Here is an 18619-nt window from a genome sequence, read left to right on the forward strand (position 1 = left end):
TTGTCATTATCTTTTCTCATTGTATCTGTGTCTGCATGCTAAAAATTTTCCAGGAAATATGGGCATAAGAGCTAGAAATCAGAGTGAGAATTTTACCATCTAAAGATAATGTTTCTGTGTCATACTGTCAATCTAATCTAAATTTATAAATCTTGTCATGTTCAGTCTTCTGGTTCGAGATAAAACTGAAAATTTGAAACATTATTAATTGCTTCCTTGACTAGCCAAATAGACTTTCTAGGTGATTGAAAGCTTACACTCCCAGACTAGCACCCCACTTATTTGTAGATCACATTGCTGGTCACTTCAGCTGTCTGTCCTAAATCAGAAAGAAAGAAAAAAGGCTCTGGGGCACAATTCTTGTATTTATGCGTCTGTATTTTACTCCTTGAAAGAAGGAAAGAAGCCTTTGAGTTATCATTTAGAGCATGTTGATTCTTTATTTTATCTTTTTTTTTTTGAGATGGAGTCTTGCTCTGTTGCCAGGCTTGAGTACAGTGGCACTATCTCGGCTCACTGCAATCTCCGCCTCCCAGGTTCAAGTGATTCTCCTGCCTCAGCCTCCTGAGTAGCTGGGATCACAGGCATGCACCACCATGCCTGGCTAATTTTTGTTTTTTGTATTTTTAGTAGAGATAGGGTTTCGCCATGTTGACCAGGCTGGTCTCAAACTCCTGACCTCAGGTGATCCACCTGCCTCGGCCTCCCAAAATGCTTGGATTATAGATGTGATTTACCGTGCCCAGCCAAGATTTTTTTTAAATAAGAAAAGAGCATGAGATCTAGAAATCAGTCCTAGGTCTGAGTCCTGTTTCCAACATTAATTTGCTATTTGATGCTGGACAAGTTACTTTACAAGTCTAAGATTCCTCATCTGTAAAATGTAGATAATTATAACTCCCTCACAGGGATTACTGTGAATATTTAAATAAGACAATGAATGCAACATGAATCTTGCTTTCATGGAGCATATAGTCCAGTGGGAGACACAATTAGGAAGTAAACACATAGAATTACAGCTTGTGCCAGGTTCTCTGAGGGAAAAAGAACACTGTTCTCTTAAGAAGAATAATAAAGGAAGGGAGGTGTTTTAACTTGGATGATCAGAGAAAGCTTCTAAAGTGGTGATACTAGACTGAGACCTGTATGACAAGGTGGGAAGTCAGTAACATAAAGGTGGGCCCCTCGGCACTGCCCAGGAATTCTGGAGTATTTCCCTAGTTAACTAGTGTTCCTCACAGTAGTTTCAGATGTTCTTTGCCCTTCTCAGACTTTCTACCATTTATCTTAGTAAGAAAATTGAAGCCATCAGATGAAATTCCCTTAACTACATGTAAACCACTGCTTCCAATTTTTCTGAGTGATCTTTTTTTTTTTTTTTTAAATAGAGATGGAGTCACACTATGTTGGCCAGGTTGGTCTTGAACCCCTGGCCTCAAGGAGTCCTCCTGCCTTGGCCTCCCAAAGTGCTAGGATTATAGGCGTGAGCCACTGCATCCAGCCTTTTTTTTTAATTAAATATTTTTTGAGACAAGGTCTCATTCTGTTTCCCAGGCTAGAGTGTAGTGGCATGATTATAGCTCACTGCAGCCTTGAACTCCCGGACTCAAGCAATCCTCCTGACTCAGCCTCCTAAGTAACTGAGACCACAGGTCATGCCACCAACATCTGACTAATCTTTAAAAATTTGTAATGGAGATGATGTCTTTCTATGTTGTGCAGGCTGGTCTTGAACCCCTGGGCTCAAAGCAATCCTCCCACCTCAGCCTCCCAGTTACAGGAATGAGCCACCATGCTCAGTTTTTTGTTTTTTGTTCTCTCCCAGTCAGGGTGTTACTCTGTCACCCAAGCTACAGTGCAATCATAGCTCACTATAATCTCAAACTCCTGGGCTCAAGCGATCCTTCGACCTCAGCCTCCTGACTAGCTAGGACTACAGGTATGCATCACCATGCCCGACTAATTAAAATTTTTTGTTGTTGGGATGGAGTCTTGCAGTGTTGCCCAGGCTGGTCTCAAACTCCTGGCCTCGGGTAATCCTCTTGTTTCATCCTCCCAAAGTATTGGGATTATAAGCATGAGCCACTGTACCTGCTCATCATTTCTTTAAGTACTTTTTCAACTCCACTGTCTTTCTCCTGTCCTTGAGATATCCCAGTGACACAAATATAGCTTTAGGTTTTTGGTTTTGGTTTTTTTCCCATTCTGTTCTTGTTATTTAAATTAGGTAATTTATATTCTTTTATCTTCTAGTTCACTGATCTTATTTCTCTGCTCTCTATTTTACTGTTGACCTCAAGCATTATTGTATTTTTCACATCTAAAATTTCTATTTGATTTTTCTTTATATCCTCTCTTGCCTTGCTGAGTCTGTTTTCATTTTTTTCTTATTAATTTTTTTTTAAATTTTATTTATTTTTGAGATGGAGAATCTTGCTCTGTCGCCCAGGCTGGAGTGCAGTGGCGTGATCTTGGCTCACTGCAGCCTCTGCCTCCCAGGTTCAAGCGATTCTTCTGTCTCAACCTCCTGGGTAGCTGGGACTACAGGCGTGTGCCACCATGCCCAGCTAATTTTTGTATTTTTAGTAGAGATGGGGTTTCATCATGTTGGTCAGGCTGGTCGCGAGCTCCTGACCTCATGATCTGCCCGCCTTGTCCTCCCAAAGTGCCACCACGCCTGGCCTGTTCACTCATTTTTTTTTTAAGCATGTTTGTTTACTTTTGAAAATTTAATTGCATTTTTTTATGGCTCCTTTAAAATCGTTGTCAAATAATTTTAACATTTCTGTTACCTTACTGTTGGCATATATTGATTATCTCTTTTTGAGTTTGAAGTCTCACTGGTTCTTAGCATGATTCAGAGTAATTTTTTATTGAAACCAGGACATTGTAGGTGATATGAGACTTTTCTGTTTTAGTTTGAGTCTCTGACGTCACCCCAGCAGTGGAAGGCAGGAGTACTGCCTTGTTACTGCCAGATTGGGGTTAATGTTCTTTTTAAAAATTTTTATAGGCCGGGCACAGTGGCTCACGCCTGTAATTCCAGCACTTTGGGAGGCCGAGGCAGGTGGATCACGAGGTCAGGAGATCGAGACCATCCTGGCTAACACGGTAAAACCCCGTCTCTACTAAAAAATACAAAAAATTAGCCGGGCATGGTGGTGGGCGCCTGTAGTCCCAGCTACTGGGGAGGCTGAGGCAGGAGAATGGTGTGAACCCGGGAGGCGGAGCTTGCAGTGAGCCGAGATCGTGCCACTGCACTCCAGCCTGGGTGACAGAGCAAGACTCTGTTTCAAAAAAAAAACAAAAAAAATTATTTTATTTTATTTTTATTTTATGTTATGTTATGTTATTTTATTTTATGTTATTTTTATTTTGTTATTTTATGTTATTTTGTTATTTTATGTTACGTTTTATTTTGTTATTTTATGTTGTTATTTTATTTTGTTATTTTATGTTACTTTATTTTATTATGTTATTTTGTTATTTTATTTTATGTTATGTTTTATGTTATTTTGTTATGTTATTTTATGTTATTTTGTTATTGTATGTTATTTTATGTTGTTTTATTTTATGTTATTTTGTTATTTATTTTATGTTACGTTGTTATTTTGTTATTTTATTTTATGTTATGTTATATTACGTTATGTTATATTTGAGGCGGAGTTTCGCTCTTGTTGCCCAGGCTGGAGTGCAATGGTGTGATCTCGGCTCATCGCAACCTCCGCCTCCGGGTTCATGCGATTCTCCTGCCTCAGCCCCGCTAGTAGCTGGGATTACAGGCACGCACCACCATGCCCGGCTAATTTTTTTTTTTTTTTTTTTTTTTTTTGAGACTGAGTCTTGCTGTATCGCCAGGCTGGAGTTCAGTAGCACGATCTCAGCACACTGCAACCTCTGTCTCCCGGGATCAAGTGATTCCCCTGCTTCAGCCTCCCAAGTACCTGAGATTACAGGCATGCACCACCAGGCCTGGCTAGTTTTTTGTGTTTTAGTAGATACGGGGTTTCACCATGTTGGCCAAGATGGTCTCGATCTCCTGACCTTGTGATCCATCCGCCTCGGCCTCCCAAAGTGCTGGGATTACAGACATGAGCCACTGTGCCCGGCCAGTTTAGGGTTAATGTTCTTTCTGGTTCCCCACTTGGCTTGACACCCAAGGTGCAGGGCTATGCAGAGGTTGGAATTCTGACTCCCCACTAGGACTCTATTGATACTTCCCTAACTGAGGGTTATGGGTATGTCATTTCTGCTTCCCAGTTGGCTTCTACTGACACCATGTTGGGAGGAGGTGGCCTCATTACTGTTGGGCAGTTGTGAAAGTCCTGACTTTCCACTAGACTTCCTATGACAGCACCCCAGCAGGGAAGCAGGTAGAGAACTTCATCACTGCTCGATGAGTGTTAAAGTTCAGGCTCCTCAGATGGTGTCTACTGACATCGTGGTGGGGGATAGTTCTTACTACCCAGCAGGAATGAAAGTCCTTGCTCTCTACTCAGATTCTCTAACACCTCCTCTGTGGGCAGATTGGGGTAAGTAATTACAGCCTGGCAGGGGTAGAAATCTAGGCCCCTATTGGCATTTGCTGGCATGGGTGGGGCCGCAGTTTTTTCTGTCGTGTTTGGCTGAAGTAAAGCAGTTACTGTCTACTAGCTGTTTCCTGTCTTCCTAGTTGCTCCTTTCCTGGTACGTTGGCTAGAGTGAGCAGATTTTGGGGGAGCTTTTTTGCCTGTGCCCACTGGCGTTTCCAGGCTGCTGGCTCCTTCAACTTTAGATCTGGGATATATGACCAGAAAAAAACCAGGAACTTTACTGCGTTGTTCCATGGGTCCCAAGGTCCCTAGCTGATCTGCTTTCATCTCTTCGCCTTTCAGAGTGATCTAGCTCCAGCTCACCTTCAGCCTCATTTCTTCTCCCATTTGCATGCTTATATCCCCAGAAATGCACCACATCTTACGGCTCTAGCTATTTCTTATGTTCCAGCAACATAGAAAGAACTACTTGCCATTTCCTAACCCTGTGATATGCTTTCACATCTTAAGACTTTGCTTATGCTGTATATTCTTTCTTTCATATACCTAACCTTCTTTCTCTTTTTTTTTTTTTTGAGATGGAGTCTCACTCTGTCGCCCAGGCTGGAGTGCAGTGGAGCAGTCTTGGCTCACTGCAGCCTCCACCTCCCAAGTTCAAGTGATTCTCTGCCTCAGCCTTGCAAGTAGCTGGTATTACAGGCGTGCGCCACCACACCCGTTTAATTTTTGCATTTTTAGTAGAAACGGGGTTTTGCCACGTTGGCCAGGCTGGTCTCGAATTCCTGGGCTCAGGTGATCCATCTGCATCGGCCTTCCAAAATGCTGGCATTACAGGCATGAGCCACTGCACCTGGCCTACTAACCTTCTTTCTCTATCTTTGAATTCTTCCAGTATTTTCAAAGACCTTACTCAAAGATCACCTCTCCCATCAAATCTTTTCCAGATCTTCATTCATGATGGTTTACTTCCTTTTCTTTGTTTTTGTGGTACTTTATACTTGACATTTATATACCATATATCTCATTTTGTTATGGCTGTTTGTGTCTTTTTTACTCCATGGGATTATGAATCCTTTGATTATAGGGGCATGTCTTATTTTTCTTTGTATCTACAACATTTAGAGTACTTGGCATATAGTAATTGTTTAATAAACTGTTTGCTGAATGGACCCCATCATGAAATTTACTCCCCTGAAATAGAGTGCAGGTAATTTGAAAGGCTGTCTCTAGAACCACATTGTTTAATAGAAATGTAATTTTAAATTTACCGGTGGCCACATAAAAAAATAAAAAGAAAAACAAGTGAAACTAGTTTTAATAATTTTTATTTAACCCAATATATTAAAAAATGATCATTTCAACCTGTAGTATATATAAAAAATTGAGATACTTTACATTATTTTGTTGTATTAAGTCTTCACAATCTGGTGTATATTTTGTACTTTATAGCTGACCTCACTTTGTACCACCTGCTTTTCAAGTGCTCTCCAGCTGTGTGGAGCTAGTGACTATGTATTGGGCAGCACAGCTCTAAAATCTAATGGAGTTCTTAATATGTAATTAGTCATTTTTGTCCACTTTGGCAGGTTTTGCACAGGCCTTTCTTGATTTTAACTGTGTAACTGTAATTAAGTCTGCAAAATTCATTAGAGAATAGTGCTCCCTTTCAAAAACACCTCATTTCTAATTTAAGGGTGACTGGCTGGCAGCCTAGCTACATTTTGAGTATGGGCCAGCTAAGGTGCCGCCTCAGAGTTCCTCTCTTGACTTCAGGCTATTTATTTACCTGTCCTCAATTGCTCATTCACCCCAGACTATTCTTAGACTACCTGTTTTTGGCATGATTGTTACTTCTTTCACAGTCAATGTTGTTTAGTTGATATGTGATATTGTTGATGTGCCTCCAAAGTATCATATGCTTGTGACACTGTTGATTGGTAGACAGGTAGATCTTGAAGGCACTTCAAGAGGTTACTGTGTCGACTTCATTTACATTCATCTGCGGGAGAGGAGTGTGGGGGGAAGCTATAACTACTAGATATTTTTTTTTTTTTTTTTTTTTTTTCAGAGACAGGGTCTCTGTCACCCAGGCTGGTGTGTAATGGTGCAGTCATAACTCACTATAACCACAAACTCCTGGGCTCAAATGATCCTTCCATCTCAGCCTCCCTAGTAGCTAGGACTATAGGCATGCACCACTATGCCCAACTCGTTTTCAGTTATTTTGTAGAGATGGGGTCTCGCTATGTTTCCGAGGCCTAGATCACTTTAATAAGGTTTGAGATCTGGCTAGTGGTTTATTAATGAATTACAAGGCATTAAGTGCATGCTAAATATATTATGTGTATATGTGTTTGTATAATAATATGTTAAGGTGAATTTAAAGGATAGGCTAGAAATGTAACAAATCAAATACCTTAACACAGGTTTATACCTCACTTGTGGTACGTAAACTCTGCAAGTCCATAGAGGATTCTGCTTCATGGTCACCCTAGGGTCCAAACTGATGGAAGGTTTCTCCTCATATAACTATACTCTCTAGAACGTGAAGGCTTCTCATTTGTCATAGCAGGAAAAGACAGCATGGAAAATCATGCACTGGCTCTCAGGTGCTTCAGCATACAGTCCATTGGCCAGAACTAGGCACATGGCTCCAGCTAACTCCAGGGATGGGCTGGGAAATGTAGTTGTCTGGTAAGGTAAGAACTAGATGTTAATGGATATCAATAATGTCTGCCACAGTCCTGATTCTGCCACTTGGTAGCCCTGTGATCTTGGAAAGCCACTCTGTGAGCCCCAGTTTACCCATCTACAAGTTGTAAACAATAATATTCTCACCTAAATGAATTGTGATTATCAGACGAGATACTGTTACATGGGAGCGCTTTGGAAATGTAAAGTGTGATGGAAATTTTAGCTATTCTTTAACTGTTTTTTGAAGTTAAAATGCTGCTTGTTTTTCCACAGGTCTACTGAATGATGGAACTGTGGGTATTTTTAGGGGCAACCAGATGCGCTTAAAGCGAGCCTGCATTCGCAAAGCAAAGATCTCTGCTGTTGCTTTCCGGAAAGCTTTCTGCCACCACAAGTTAGTGGAACTTGATGCCACAGGTGTGAATGCTGATATCACGATTACAGACATTATCAGTGGGCTTGGCAGTAACAAATGGATCCAGCAGAATCTCCAGTGCCTGGTGCTGAATTCATTAACTCTCTCCCTCGAGGATCCTTACGAGCGCTGCTTCAGCCGGCTTTCTGGCCTTCGAGCTTTAAGCATCACGAATGTTCTCTTTTACAATGAAGACCTGGCTGAAGTTGCCTCATTGCCAAGATTAGAGAGTTTGGATATTTCTAACACCTCGATCACAGACATCACTGCTCTACTGGCCTGCAAAGACCGACTGAAGTCTCTAACCATGCACCACTTGAAATGTTTAAAAATGACAACTACCCAGATACTGGATGTAGTTCGGGAACTCAAACATCTGAATCATCTTGATATCTCAGATGATAAACAGTTTACATCAGACATAGCTCTTCGCTTACTAGAACAAAAAGACATCCTACCTAACCTTGTTTCTCTGGATGTTTCTGGGAGAAAGCACGTGACAGATAAAGCTGTTGAAGCCTTTATACAACAACGTCCAAGCATGCAATTTGTAGGTTTGCTGGCTACTGATGCTGGTTACTCTGAATTCCTCACAGGCGAAGGACATTTGAAGGTTAGACTTTAAAAATGTATTATTTTGTCAGGCTGACCAATATCTTAGTTGCATAAGACTCTATTAAAGATGAATGTCTGTAATATATGGAACATGTTCATGAAACAGGGCTGCATATAGTTGAAAGGCTTAGAGTCCTAATTAAAATCTCAGCTTCATGACCCAGAACAAGCTATGATGTCACTTTGAGTTTTTATTTCTTTATTTGTAGAATAGATACTATTCTTACCTTGCAGAGTAATAATAATCTATGTAAAGTGCAAGTCACGTAGTAGGTCCTGGCTAAACAATAGGTCGTCTTATGATGATAATGTTTAGCTATTTTGAACCATTTACATATACTGTTTTTTTTTTCTTTTGAGACGGAGTCTCGCTCTGTCGCCCAGGCTGGAGTGCAGTGGCACTATCTCGGCTCACTGCAAGCTCTGCCTCCCGGGTTCACGCCATTCTCCTGCCTCAGCCCCCGAAGTAACTGGGACTACAGGCGCCCGCCACCACACCTGGCTAATTTTTTGTATTTTTAGTAGAGATGGAGTTTCACTGTGTTAACTAGGATGGTCTCAATCTCCTGACCTCGTAATCTGCCCGCCTTGGCCTCCCAAAGTGCTGGGATTATAGGCATGAGCCACCACGCCCAGCTACATATAGTGTTTTTAATGGATAACTTCAGAGAAACTAAGGACACCCCTTGTTGAATTGAATACCTAGTGGGAGATCAAGTTTTCTAAGGAGATCCCTACTGTAGAAATGGTAGAATTTTGCTTTTCCTAAGATTTCTCATGCCTAATGGTTTAAATTTAGTTTAACAAACATCAGTTGGATTTGGTAGAGCTTGGGATTCAAAAATGAAAATGAGGTCGGGTGCAGTGGCTCACACCTGTAATCCCAACACTTTGGGAGGCAGAGGTGGGCAGGTCACTTGAGGTCAAGAGTTCGAGACCAGCATGGCCAACATGGTGAAACCCTGTCTCTACTAAAAATACAAAAATTAGCCAGCCATGGTGGCATGTGCCTGTAGTCCTAGCTACTCGGGAGGCTGAGGCAGGAGAATCACTTGAACCCAGGAGGTGGAAGTCGCAGAGAGCCAAGATTGTGCCACTGCACTCAAGCCTGGGTGACAGCATGAGACTGTCTCGAAAAAAAAAAAAGAAAATGATATAGGATCTGCCTCCAAGGAGCTTAACCTAATGGGAGTGGTGATTATATGATTACAAATACATTTTATATTTATACCTGTTTATATACTTTTATAGATACATGCTTTAAACTAGAGATATACATATATCTATATATATATATATATTTTGGAGATGGAGTCTCGCTCTGTTGCCCAGGCAGGAGTGCAGTGGCGTGATCTTGGCTCACTACAACCTCTGCTTCCCAGGTTCAAGTAATTCTCCTGCCTCAGTCTCCCAAGTAGCTGGGACTATAGGCACACACCACCACGCCTGGCTAAGTTTTTGTATTTTAGTAGAGACAGGGGTTCACCATGTTGCCAAGGCTAGTCTCGAACTCCTGAGCTCAGGCAGTTCACCTGTCTTGGCCTTCCAAAGTGCTAGGATTACAGGCGTGAGCCACCTGTTTCTCTGAGAAATTGATGGATGAGTGGAGATCTTAAGGGTGAGTAGGAGTAGAGAGCATTCCAGGCAGATAGAATAATATGTGCAAAGACTGCATTAGGAAGAGAGGTGAGACCCAGGCATCAGTATTTTTTAAAGCTTCTTAGATGATTGCAGTGTCCAGCCAAACTCATGAATCACTGTTTTACAATAACTTTTTTTTTTTTTTTTTTTTTTTTTTCAGAGGCAGGGTCTTGCCCCGTTACCCAGGCTGGAGTACAGTGGCATGAATAGGCTCACTGCAGCCTCTACCTCCTGGGCTCAAGTGGATCCTCCTGGCTTAGCCTCCTGAGTAGCTGGGACCACAGGCGTGTGCCACCATAACTGGCTAATTTTCTTTTTTTTTTTTTTTTTTTTGAGATGGAGTCTAGCTCTGTCACCCAGGCTGGAGTGCAATGGCGCAATCTTGGCTCACAGCAACCTCCACCTCCTGGGTTTTGGCGAATTTCCTGCCTCAGCCTCCTGAGTAGCTGAGATTACAGGTGCCTGCTACCATGTCCAGCTAATTTTTGTATTTTTGGTAGAGATGGGGTTTCACCATGTTAGCCAGGCTGGTCTTGAACTCCTGACCTAGGTGATCTGCCTGCCTCAGCCTCCTAAAGTGCTGGGATTACAGTCGTGAGCCACTGTGCCTGGCCTAATTTTTTTTTTTTTTTTTAGTGTTTTTGCAAAGATGGGTTCTCGCTCAGCGATCCTCCCACCTTGGCCTCCTAGTTTTGGGATTATAGGTGTAAGCCCCTGAGCCTAGCCTGGCTTTCTTAGCATAGAATTTCCAGCTCTGTCATCAGTATTTCCGCACTCGATTTTCTCTTCTATTTCCCTACTCAGTTTTCTCTTCTGTCACCATCAGTTTCCTGAACCTTCCGTTTCTCCACAACTAGAATTCTTACATTTGTTGGCCACCTTATCCCATACTTGGATTATCTACCATGCTGTGGCTCCCAACTCATGAGAACATTGAAAATCTGCTAAATCCAGTGTTAGTTCTTAGTCTTCATTTTATTTGACCCAAAGTAAAATGGTATTTGACATAGTTGATCTTTGCCTCTTCCTTGAGATACCTTTTTTTTTTTAACTTGGCTTCCAGGATATCATACTTGTCTTGTTTTTTTCTTTCCTACTTGTCTTGCCACTAAGCCTCAATTTCCTTTGTTGGTTCTTCCTCATCTTCCAGGCCTCTAACTGTTGGAGTGTTCTGCACCTCAGTCCTTAAATCTATATGCCAATGACTCCTAAATTTGTGTCTTAACTTAGAGCTCTCCCTTGAAGTCAGACTCCTATATTGAACTGCAGTAATCAACATGCAGTGAAGGTACATAAATGTTTTTTGGTCAGGCATAGTGGCTCATGCCTTTAATCCCAGCACTTTGGGAGGCCGAGGTGGGAGGATTGCTTAAGCTCAGGAGTTTGAGACTAGCCTGAGCAACATAGTGAGACCCCCATCTGACACCTGTAATCCCAGCACTTTGGGAGGCCAAGGCGGACGGATCACTTGAGGTCAGGAGTTCAAGACCAGCCTGGCCAACATGGTGAAACCCCGTCTCTACTAAAAATACAAAAATTATCCAGGCATGGTGGCACATGCCTGTAATCCCATCTATTCAGGAGGCTGAGGCAGGTGAATTGCTTGAACCTGGGAGGCGGAGGTTACAGCGAGCCAGCATTGTGGCACTGCACTCCAGCCTGGGCGATAGAGCAGGTCTGTGTCTCAAAAACAAAAAACAAAACGACAACAAAAAGATATCTGTTAATATCCCTGCTCTTGAGGATTTCTAGTCTAGTGGAGAAGATACAGACTAATTTAAAAATAGCTTTAGTCGGCCAGGCGTGGTCGCTCACGCCTGTAATCGCAGCACTTTGGGAGAAAAAAGAATATACTTGTAATTTGAGCAGCCAGATGTGAGGGTTTGTCACTGGGTAGAGAAGTGTTGTTCACTGAATGAACATAGAGGCAATGGCTGGATGCAGTGGCTCACGCCTGTAATCCCAGTGCTTTGGGAGGCTGAGGCAGGTGGATCACCTGATGTCGGGAGTTGGAGACCAGCCTGACGAACATGGAGAAACCCCGTCTCTACTAAAAATCCAAAAAAAATTAGCCAGGCATGGTGGCTCATGCCTGTAATCCCAGCTACTTGGGAGGCTGAGGCAGGAGAATCGCTTGAACCCGGGAGTTGGAGGTTGTGGTGAACCAAGATGGTGCCATTGATTTCCGGCCTGAACAACAAGAGAGAAACTCTGTCTTAAAAAAAAAAAAATATATATATATATATGCAATAAAATTGGCTTAGAGCATGCCTATAGTCCCAGCACCTTGGGAGGCCAAGACGTGCGGATCACTTGAGGCCAAGAGTTGGAGACCAGCCTAGCCAACATGACAAAACCCTTCCTCTACTAAAAATACAAAAAAATTTAGCCAGGCATGGTGGCAGACACCTGTTCTCTCCCAGCTACTTAGGAGGCTGAGGCAGGAGAATCACTTGAACCCGGGAGGTGGAGGTTGCAGTGAGCCGAGATTATGCCACTGCACTCCAGACTGAGCAATAGAGAGAGACTATGTCTCAAAAAAAAAAAAAAAAAAAAAAAAAAAAAATTGGCTTAGAGTGTTTAACATTCCAGTAACAAAAGTTCTTTAATTTTATATTCAAGGTAACTTGAGGATATATTTCATATAAGAGATTTATAAAGCTGTTGGAACCAACCAAATGTGGGTAAAGGAAGAATAAAGTCTGATTTAGATTATTTTATATTTCCCTCTTACAGTTTTTTTCATTTCACGTTTCAGTGTTTTTCTCTGAATTTATAAGAAAAAGTTCTGGGTGATTCAATGAACTGAACACTTTGAAAAATTTTATTAAATACCCATTTGTATATGTGAATATGTAGTCCAAACCAGTTTGTGTATGTATGTTATACATAAATAGAAAGTTTAAAAAGCATTTAAAGAAGTAAAGTAATGGAGGCTGGGAGTGGTGGCTCATGCCTGTAATCCCAGCACTTCAGGAGGCCGAGGTTGGCTGATCACTTGAGGTCAGGAGTTCGAGACCAGCCTGGCCAACATGACGAAATCCCGTCTCTACTAAAAATACAAAAATTAGCCGAGCGTGTTGGCGGGCACCTGTAATCCCAGCTACTCAGGAGGCTGAGGTATGACAATTGCTTGAACCCGGGCAGTAGAGGTTGCAGTGAGCCGAGATCATGCCACTGCACTCCAGTCTGGGCGACAGTGAGACCATGTCTCAAAAAAAAAGGAAAAAAAAAAGAAAAGATGTAAAGTAATGGAAGTAAAGAAACTTTTATTATTATTTCAACAATCTTAGAAATTCTTAATATGTGCCCTTGTGTCATGTGACATATATCAATACTGTAGTCTAATTCATTTCAGACTCTTGTAGCATATCCTATTAATGGTTGAAATGTCAGCCATGATACATCCCTTCATTTCCTCAAAGCTGCGTATTCCAATCTGAATATTATAGGCTTTTTTGTTTTTTTGATAAAGAGTCTCACTCTGTTGCCCATCAGGGAGTGCTGTGGCACAGTCATGGCTTACTGCAGCTTCAGATTCCTGAGCTCAAGCAGTCCACTTCAGTCTCCCAAGTAGCTGGCACTACAGGCATGCACCATCACACGTAACTAATTTTTCTTTTCTTCTATAGAGACAGGGTCTTACTATGTTCCCCAGGCTGGTTTTGAACTCCTGGGCTCAAGCGATCCTCCTGCCTCTACCTCCCAAAGTGCTGGGATTATAGGCATGAGCCATCATGCCTGGCTGAATATTATATGTTTATATAAAACTTAGTTACTGAGTAATATATTTTTAAAACATTTGATTACTTTCGTGTCACACTGTATAATGTTACTGCCAAAAAAGACTAAATCTTCCCCTTATTATGAGATAGTCTCTCTGAATGACATTTTTTGGCATTTTTAAAAACTTTATTGTAAAATAACACAGAGACAGAAAATAAATAATTATGTAGCTTAATGAGTTGAAAATAAAGTGAACACACTTGAGACCATCACTCAGGTTAAGTAACAGAACTTTGTCATCTACCCCAAAGCTCGCTTCGGCCTCCCAAAGTGGTGGGATTACAGGCATGAGCCACTACACCCAGCCATGTCCTTTCATTTCTTTATAATTTTATGACCCAACTATTTAGGCACCTGTATAATCTTGTCTGTTTAAAACAATTTGATGTCTTTTGAGTATCTTTTACTTTATAGGTTCCTCCTCATCCCTTTCTTTTCCTTATAATTTGTTTATTGAAGAATCTATCATTTGGATTTGTAGAGTTTCCCTCAGTCTGGATTTTATTGTATTTGTTGCTGTTTTGTAGAGACAGGGTCTTGCTGTGTTGCCCAGGCTGGTCTGGAACTCCTGGGCTTAAAGTGATGCTCCTGCCTCAGCCTCCGAAAGTGCTGGGATTACAGATATAAGCCACTCTGCCAGCCTGGATTTTGCTGATTGTATACTAATGGTGCATCTTTCTCTTTGTATTTTCTGCAAATTGGTAGCTGGATTTGGAGGCTTAATTAGACTTAGGTTAGATCCCTTTGGCCAGACCCTTAGGTGTTGTATTCTTACGTTTTGAGGCACGTAAATATCTAGTTGTTTCTCTTTCTGTGATGTTAGCAGTTACTGACACTTAGTAGCTAGATTTATCAATTCATTGGGGATTATGGTGATATTTTAATCATTTATTTTTCACTTACTAGTTGGATTACTTTTATAAAGAGCCACTTTCTGTTACCTATATTTGGTTGCCCAGTGGCACCTGAACCACACTTTAAGATAAGTATATTATCTTAAAATAATATACTTTTATGTTGGGAATCCCTAGAAAGACTTAATTTTAAACAGAACTTCTTGGTGCTGAAAAGGAGCGTGATAAATCTGGGGAAATTAATTGATACATTTATTTGATGAATACTTATGGAGAACGTATTCTGAGCCAAGCATAATGCTAGCTATTGGGGTACAATGGTGAATGGATCGATCTAGTGGGGGATTATGATAACAGCTATGAAAGAGATGTTTCAGGGGACCTAACTTAAATCAGTGGCTCAACGAAGACTTCTCTAAGAAAGTGTCCTTAACTTGAATAAGGAAGAATGAGTAGAAATTAGTCAGGCAAAGAGAGAAGGGAAGTTTTCAGTCAGAGAAGTCATTGTATGAGTGGTCCTTTGCTGAGAAAAAGCTTGACTTATGGAAAGATGAGGAAAAAAGGTCATATCGCTATAACATTGTGAGCTAGAGGGAGGGGATTAAGAGGCAGATAGGATCCTAATCAAGCAGTAGGGCCTTATAATAGTGTTAAATATCTTGAGATTTATTTTAGGTATAATACAGAAAATTTCACCCCTGGTCTTATGCTAGGTTCTGAGCCTATCTGATATACATCTCTTCAAGACAGATATACCTTTTTAAGATGACTAATCTGGATAGATTAGAAAGTATAATCATTTTTATTTGATTCCGGCTTTGCATAACTATCCAAGATGCCATGTATACAAATGATATTTATTTGTTTTTGTTTCTTTTTTTTTTTTTTTTTTTGAGACAGAGTCTTGCTGTGTCACCCAGGCTGGAGTGCAGTGGCGCGATCTGCAAACACTGCCTCCCGGGTTCGCACCATTCTCCTGCCTCAGCCTCTTGAGTAGCTGGGACTACAGGCGCCTGCCACCACGCCCGGCTATTTTTTTGTATTTTTAGTAGAGACAGGGTTTCACTGTGTTATCCAGGATGGTCTCGATCTCCTGACCTCGTGATCCGCCTGCCTTGGCCTCCCAAAGTGCTGGTATTACAGGCATGAGCCACCGCGCCTGGCTACAAATGATATTTATTTATTTATTTAGAGACAGAGTCTTGCTGTGTTGCCCAGGCTGGAGTGCAGTGGCGCGATCTCAGCTCACTGTAACCTCCCATCTCCTGGGTTCAAGCGATTCTCCTGCCTCAGCCTCCTGAGTAGCTGCAATTACAGGCATGCGCCACCATGCTTGGGTAATTTTTTTATTTTTAATAGACATGGGGTTTCACCATGTTGGCCAGGGTGGTCTTGAACTCTTGACTTCACATGATCCACCCACCTTGGCCTCCCAAAGTACTGGGATTACAGGCGTGAGCCACTGCACCCAGCCACAAATGATATTTAGATAGAGAAAGAGAGAGAATTCTAAAAGCTAATCTGGTTATGTTCACAGGTGTCTGGAGAAGCCAATGAAACTCAGATTGCAGAAGCACTGAAGCGTTACAGTGAACGGGCATTCTTTGTTCGGGAAGCTCTATTTCATCTTTTTAGTCTGACTCATGTGATGGAAAAAACAAAGCCAGAAATTTTAAAGGTAAGAATAAGAAACTGGATATGAAATTTTTGAAATGATCTCCCTGGGCAGATGATTTTTTGAAGAAAATTGGTGAAAATTTGCATTTAGTCTTTTGTTATTTATAATGTGATTGATGACTTGTGATTTCAATCGTTAGCTATAAATGAGAGAGAAGATAGTTGTACAATGTTATTGAAGTTTTATAGTAGTCTCATTAAGCAATATAGATGTCTTGTAGTACATATTTATCTACCTAAAACCAGTGACCACCATGATATTTTATCGCCAGCTACTGTAGAAAATGAAAGTATATGACTGGAATCAGGACACTGTATTGTATATTAACCCTATATTGCTTCCCAAATAGATTTTTTAGAAATACAATATTGGGCCAAATATGGTAGTTCATGCCTGTAATCCTAGCACTTCAGGAGCTGAGACAGATGGGTAGCTTGAGCCCAGGAGTTCGAGAGCAGCCCGAGCAACATGGCAAAACCGCATTTCTACAAAAAGTATTAAAAAAATACAAAAACAGAGAGAAGTAAAGACAAAGAAAGCAAATACCAGAATTCCGTAAGGCACTTTTCCATGCCGGTTAGAACCTACTGTGCATTCTTAACTGATTTACATTACTCCCTATACTCCCCAATTAAGTTTTTTTTTTTTAAAGACATAGGGTCTTACTGTGTTCCCCAGGCAACCAGGCAGGAGTGCAGTGGCTATTCACAGGACTCAAACTCCTGGGCTCAAGCAATCCTGTCTCAGCCTCCCAAGTAGCTAGGACTATAGGTGTACATCACAGCACCTAGCTATTTTAACCAAGACAGCTTTTGAAGGGCAAGAAAGGAGATTTCTTAATTTTATTGAAAGCTTAGGGCAACATTTATCAAAATGTGGTCCGTTAGGCCAGGACGCAGTGGCTCACACCTGTAAAAACTTTGGGAGGCTGAGGCAGGAGGGTCACTTGGGGCCAGGAGTTCTAGACCAGCCTGGCCAACATGGCGAAACCCCATCTCTACTAAAAATACAAAAAATTAGCCGAGCGTGGTGGTGCACGCCAGTAATCCCAGCTACTCAGGAGGCTGAGGCATGAGGAACCTGGGAGGCCGAGGTTACAGTGAGCTGAGATCGTGCTACTGCACTCCAGCCTGAGCAACAGAGCAAGACTCTCAAAAAACAACAACAACAATAAAAGTGGTCCTTTGACCACTAGAAGTCTAGGATATTGCTTATTTAAAAAGCATATTTGTGGCCAGGTGTGGTGGCTCACACCTGTAATCCCAGTACTTTGGGAAGCCAAGGCAGGCAGATCACTTGAGCTTAGGAGTTCAAGACCAGCCTGGGCAACATGGCAAAACCCCATCTCTACAAAAATTACAAAAATTAGCCAGGTGTTTTGGCACGCACCTGTAGTCCTGTAGTCCCAGCTACACGGGATGCTGAGGCGGGAGAATTGCTTGAGCTAGGGAGGCAGAGGTTACAGAGAGCTGAGATCATGCTACCACACTCCAACCTGGGTGACAGGAGTGAAACCTTGTCTGAAAAAAAAAAAAAAAAAAAAAAAAGATATTTGTAAACCCCACCCCCAAAAATTTAGATTCACTAGGGCTAGATGAGGCACAGGAATCTGCGTTTTAATAAGCCCCCAAGATAATTCCAAGGTAATTCTTACGCACGTTCAGTTTTGAAAACCAATGAGCATAGGACTGTATTATATTTGGCACCTCGTTTAGTGGGCACAATTCCAAGAGATGGGTTTTATCTTCTGTTTTACAGATTATGAAATTGAGGTTCTGTGATGTTAAGTAATAATGAGTCAGTGGCAGAGCCACAACTTGACATCTTACATATCTTAAATTCTGAGAATGAGATGCTTGGGTAGGAACCAGTAACATTTTAGTCCTTAGGATATTATCACAACACCTGTCACTCCCTTTGTATATATCAGAGGATGTTGGCACTTGGTATATGAATTGTCTTTTTTTTTTGGTTTTGATTACTGTGAACTGAGCAACAAAGGACTAGATGTCTAGTCTTGATCTGAAATATTCAGACATTCAGAGTTAAATGAAAGAATATAGGCTATTTATTTATTTATTTATTTATTGAGGTAGCATCTCACTCTGTCACCCATGCTGGAGTGCAGTGGCATGATCATGGCTCACTGCAGCCTCGATCTCCCTCCTGGGCTCAAATGATCCCCCTGCATCAGCCTCCAGAGTGGCTGGAACTACAAGCATATAACACCATGCCTGGCTGAATTTTAAAATTTGTTATTATTATTGTTGTTTTTTTGTAGTGATGGAGACCCACTATGTTGCCCAGGCTGGTCTCAAATTCCTGGGCTTAAGTGATTCTCCTGCCTTGGCCTCCCAAAGCGTTGGGATTATAGGAGTGAGCCACTTTTATTTTGTTTTTTTAA

General features: G+C 41.5%; 1 protein-coding gene across 3 annotated transcripts in view; it reads left to right on the forward strand.

Moving 5' to 3' along the window:
* Positions 1-18619, forward strand: part of ZYG11B (zyg-11 family member B, cell cycle regulator) — a 108228-nt gene that overhangs the window by 39971 nt on the left and 49638 nt on the right. For all 3 annotated transcript variants that reach the window (XM_030818816.1, XM_030818817.1, XM_030818815.1), the window contains exons 3-4: positions 7500-8254; positions 16075-16215. In XM_030818816.1, the coding sequence (XP_030674676.1) occupies positions 7500-8254; positions 16075-16215 (896 nt within the window). The remainder of the gene's footprint in view (positions 1-7499; positions 8255-16074; positions 16216-18619) is intronic.

This window comes from Nomascus leucogenys, chromosome 9 (assembly GCF_006542625.1).
Source record: "Nomascus leucogenys isolate Asia chromosome 9, Asia_NLE_v1, whole genome shotgun sequence".
NCBI lineage: Eukaryota > Metazoa > Chordata > Mammalia > Primates > Hylobatidae > Nomascus > Nomascus leucogenys.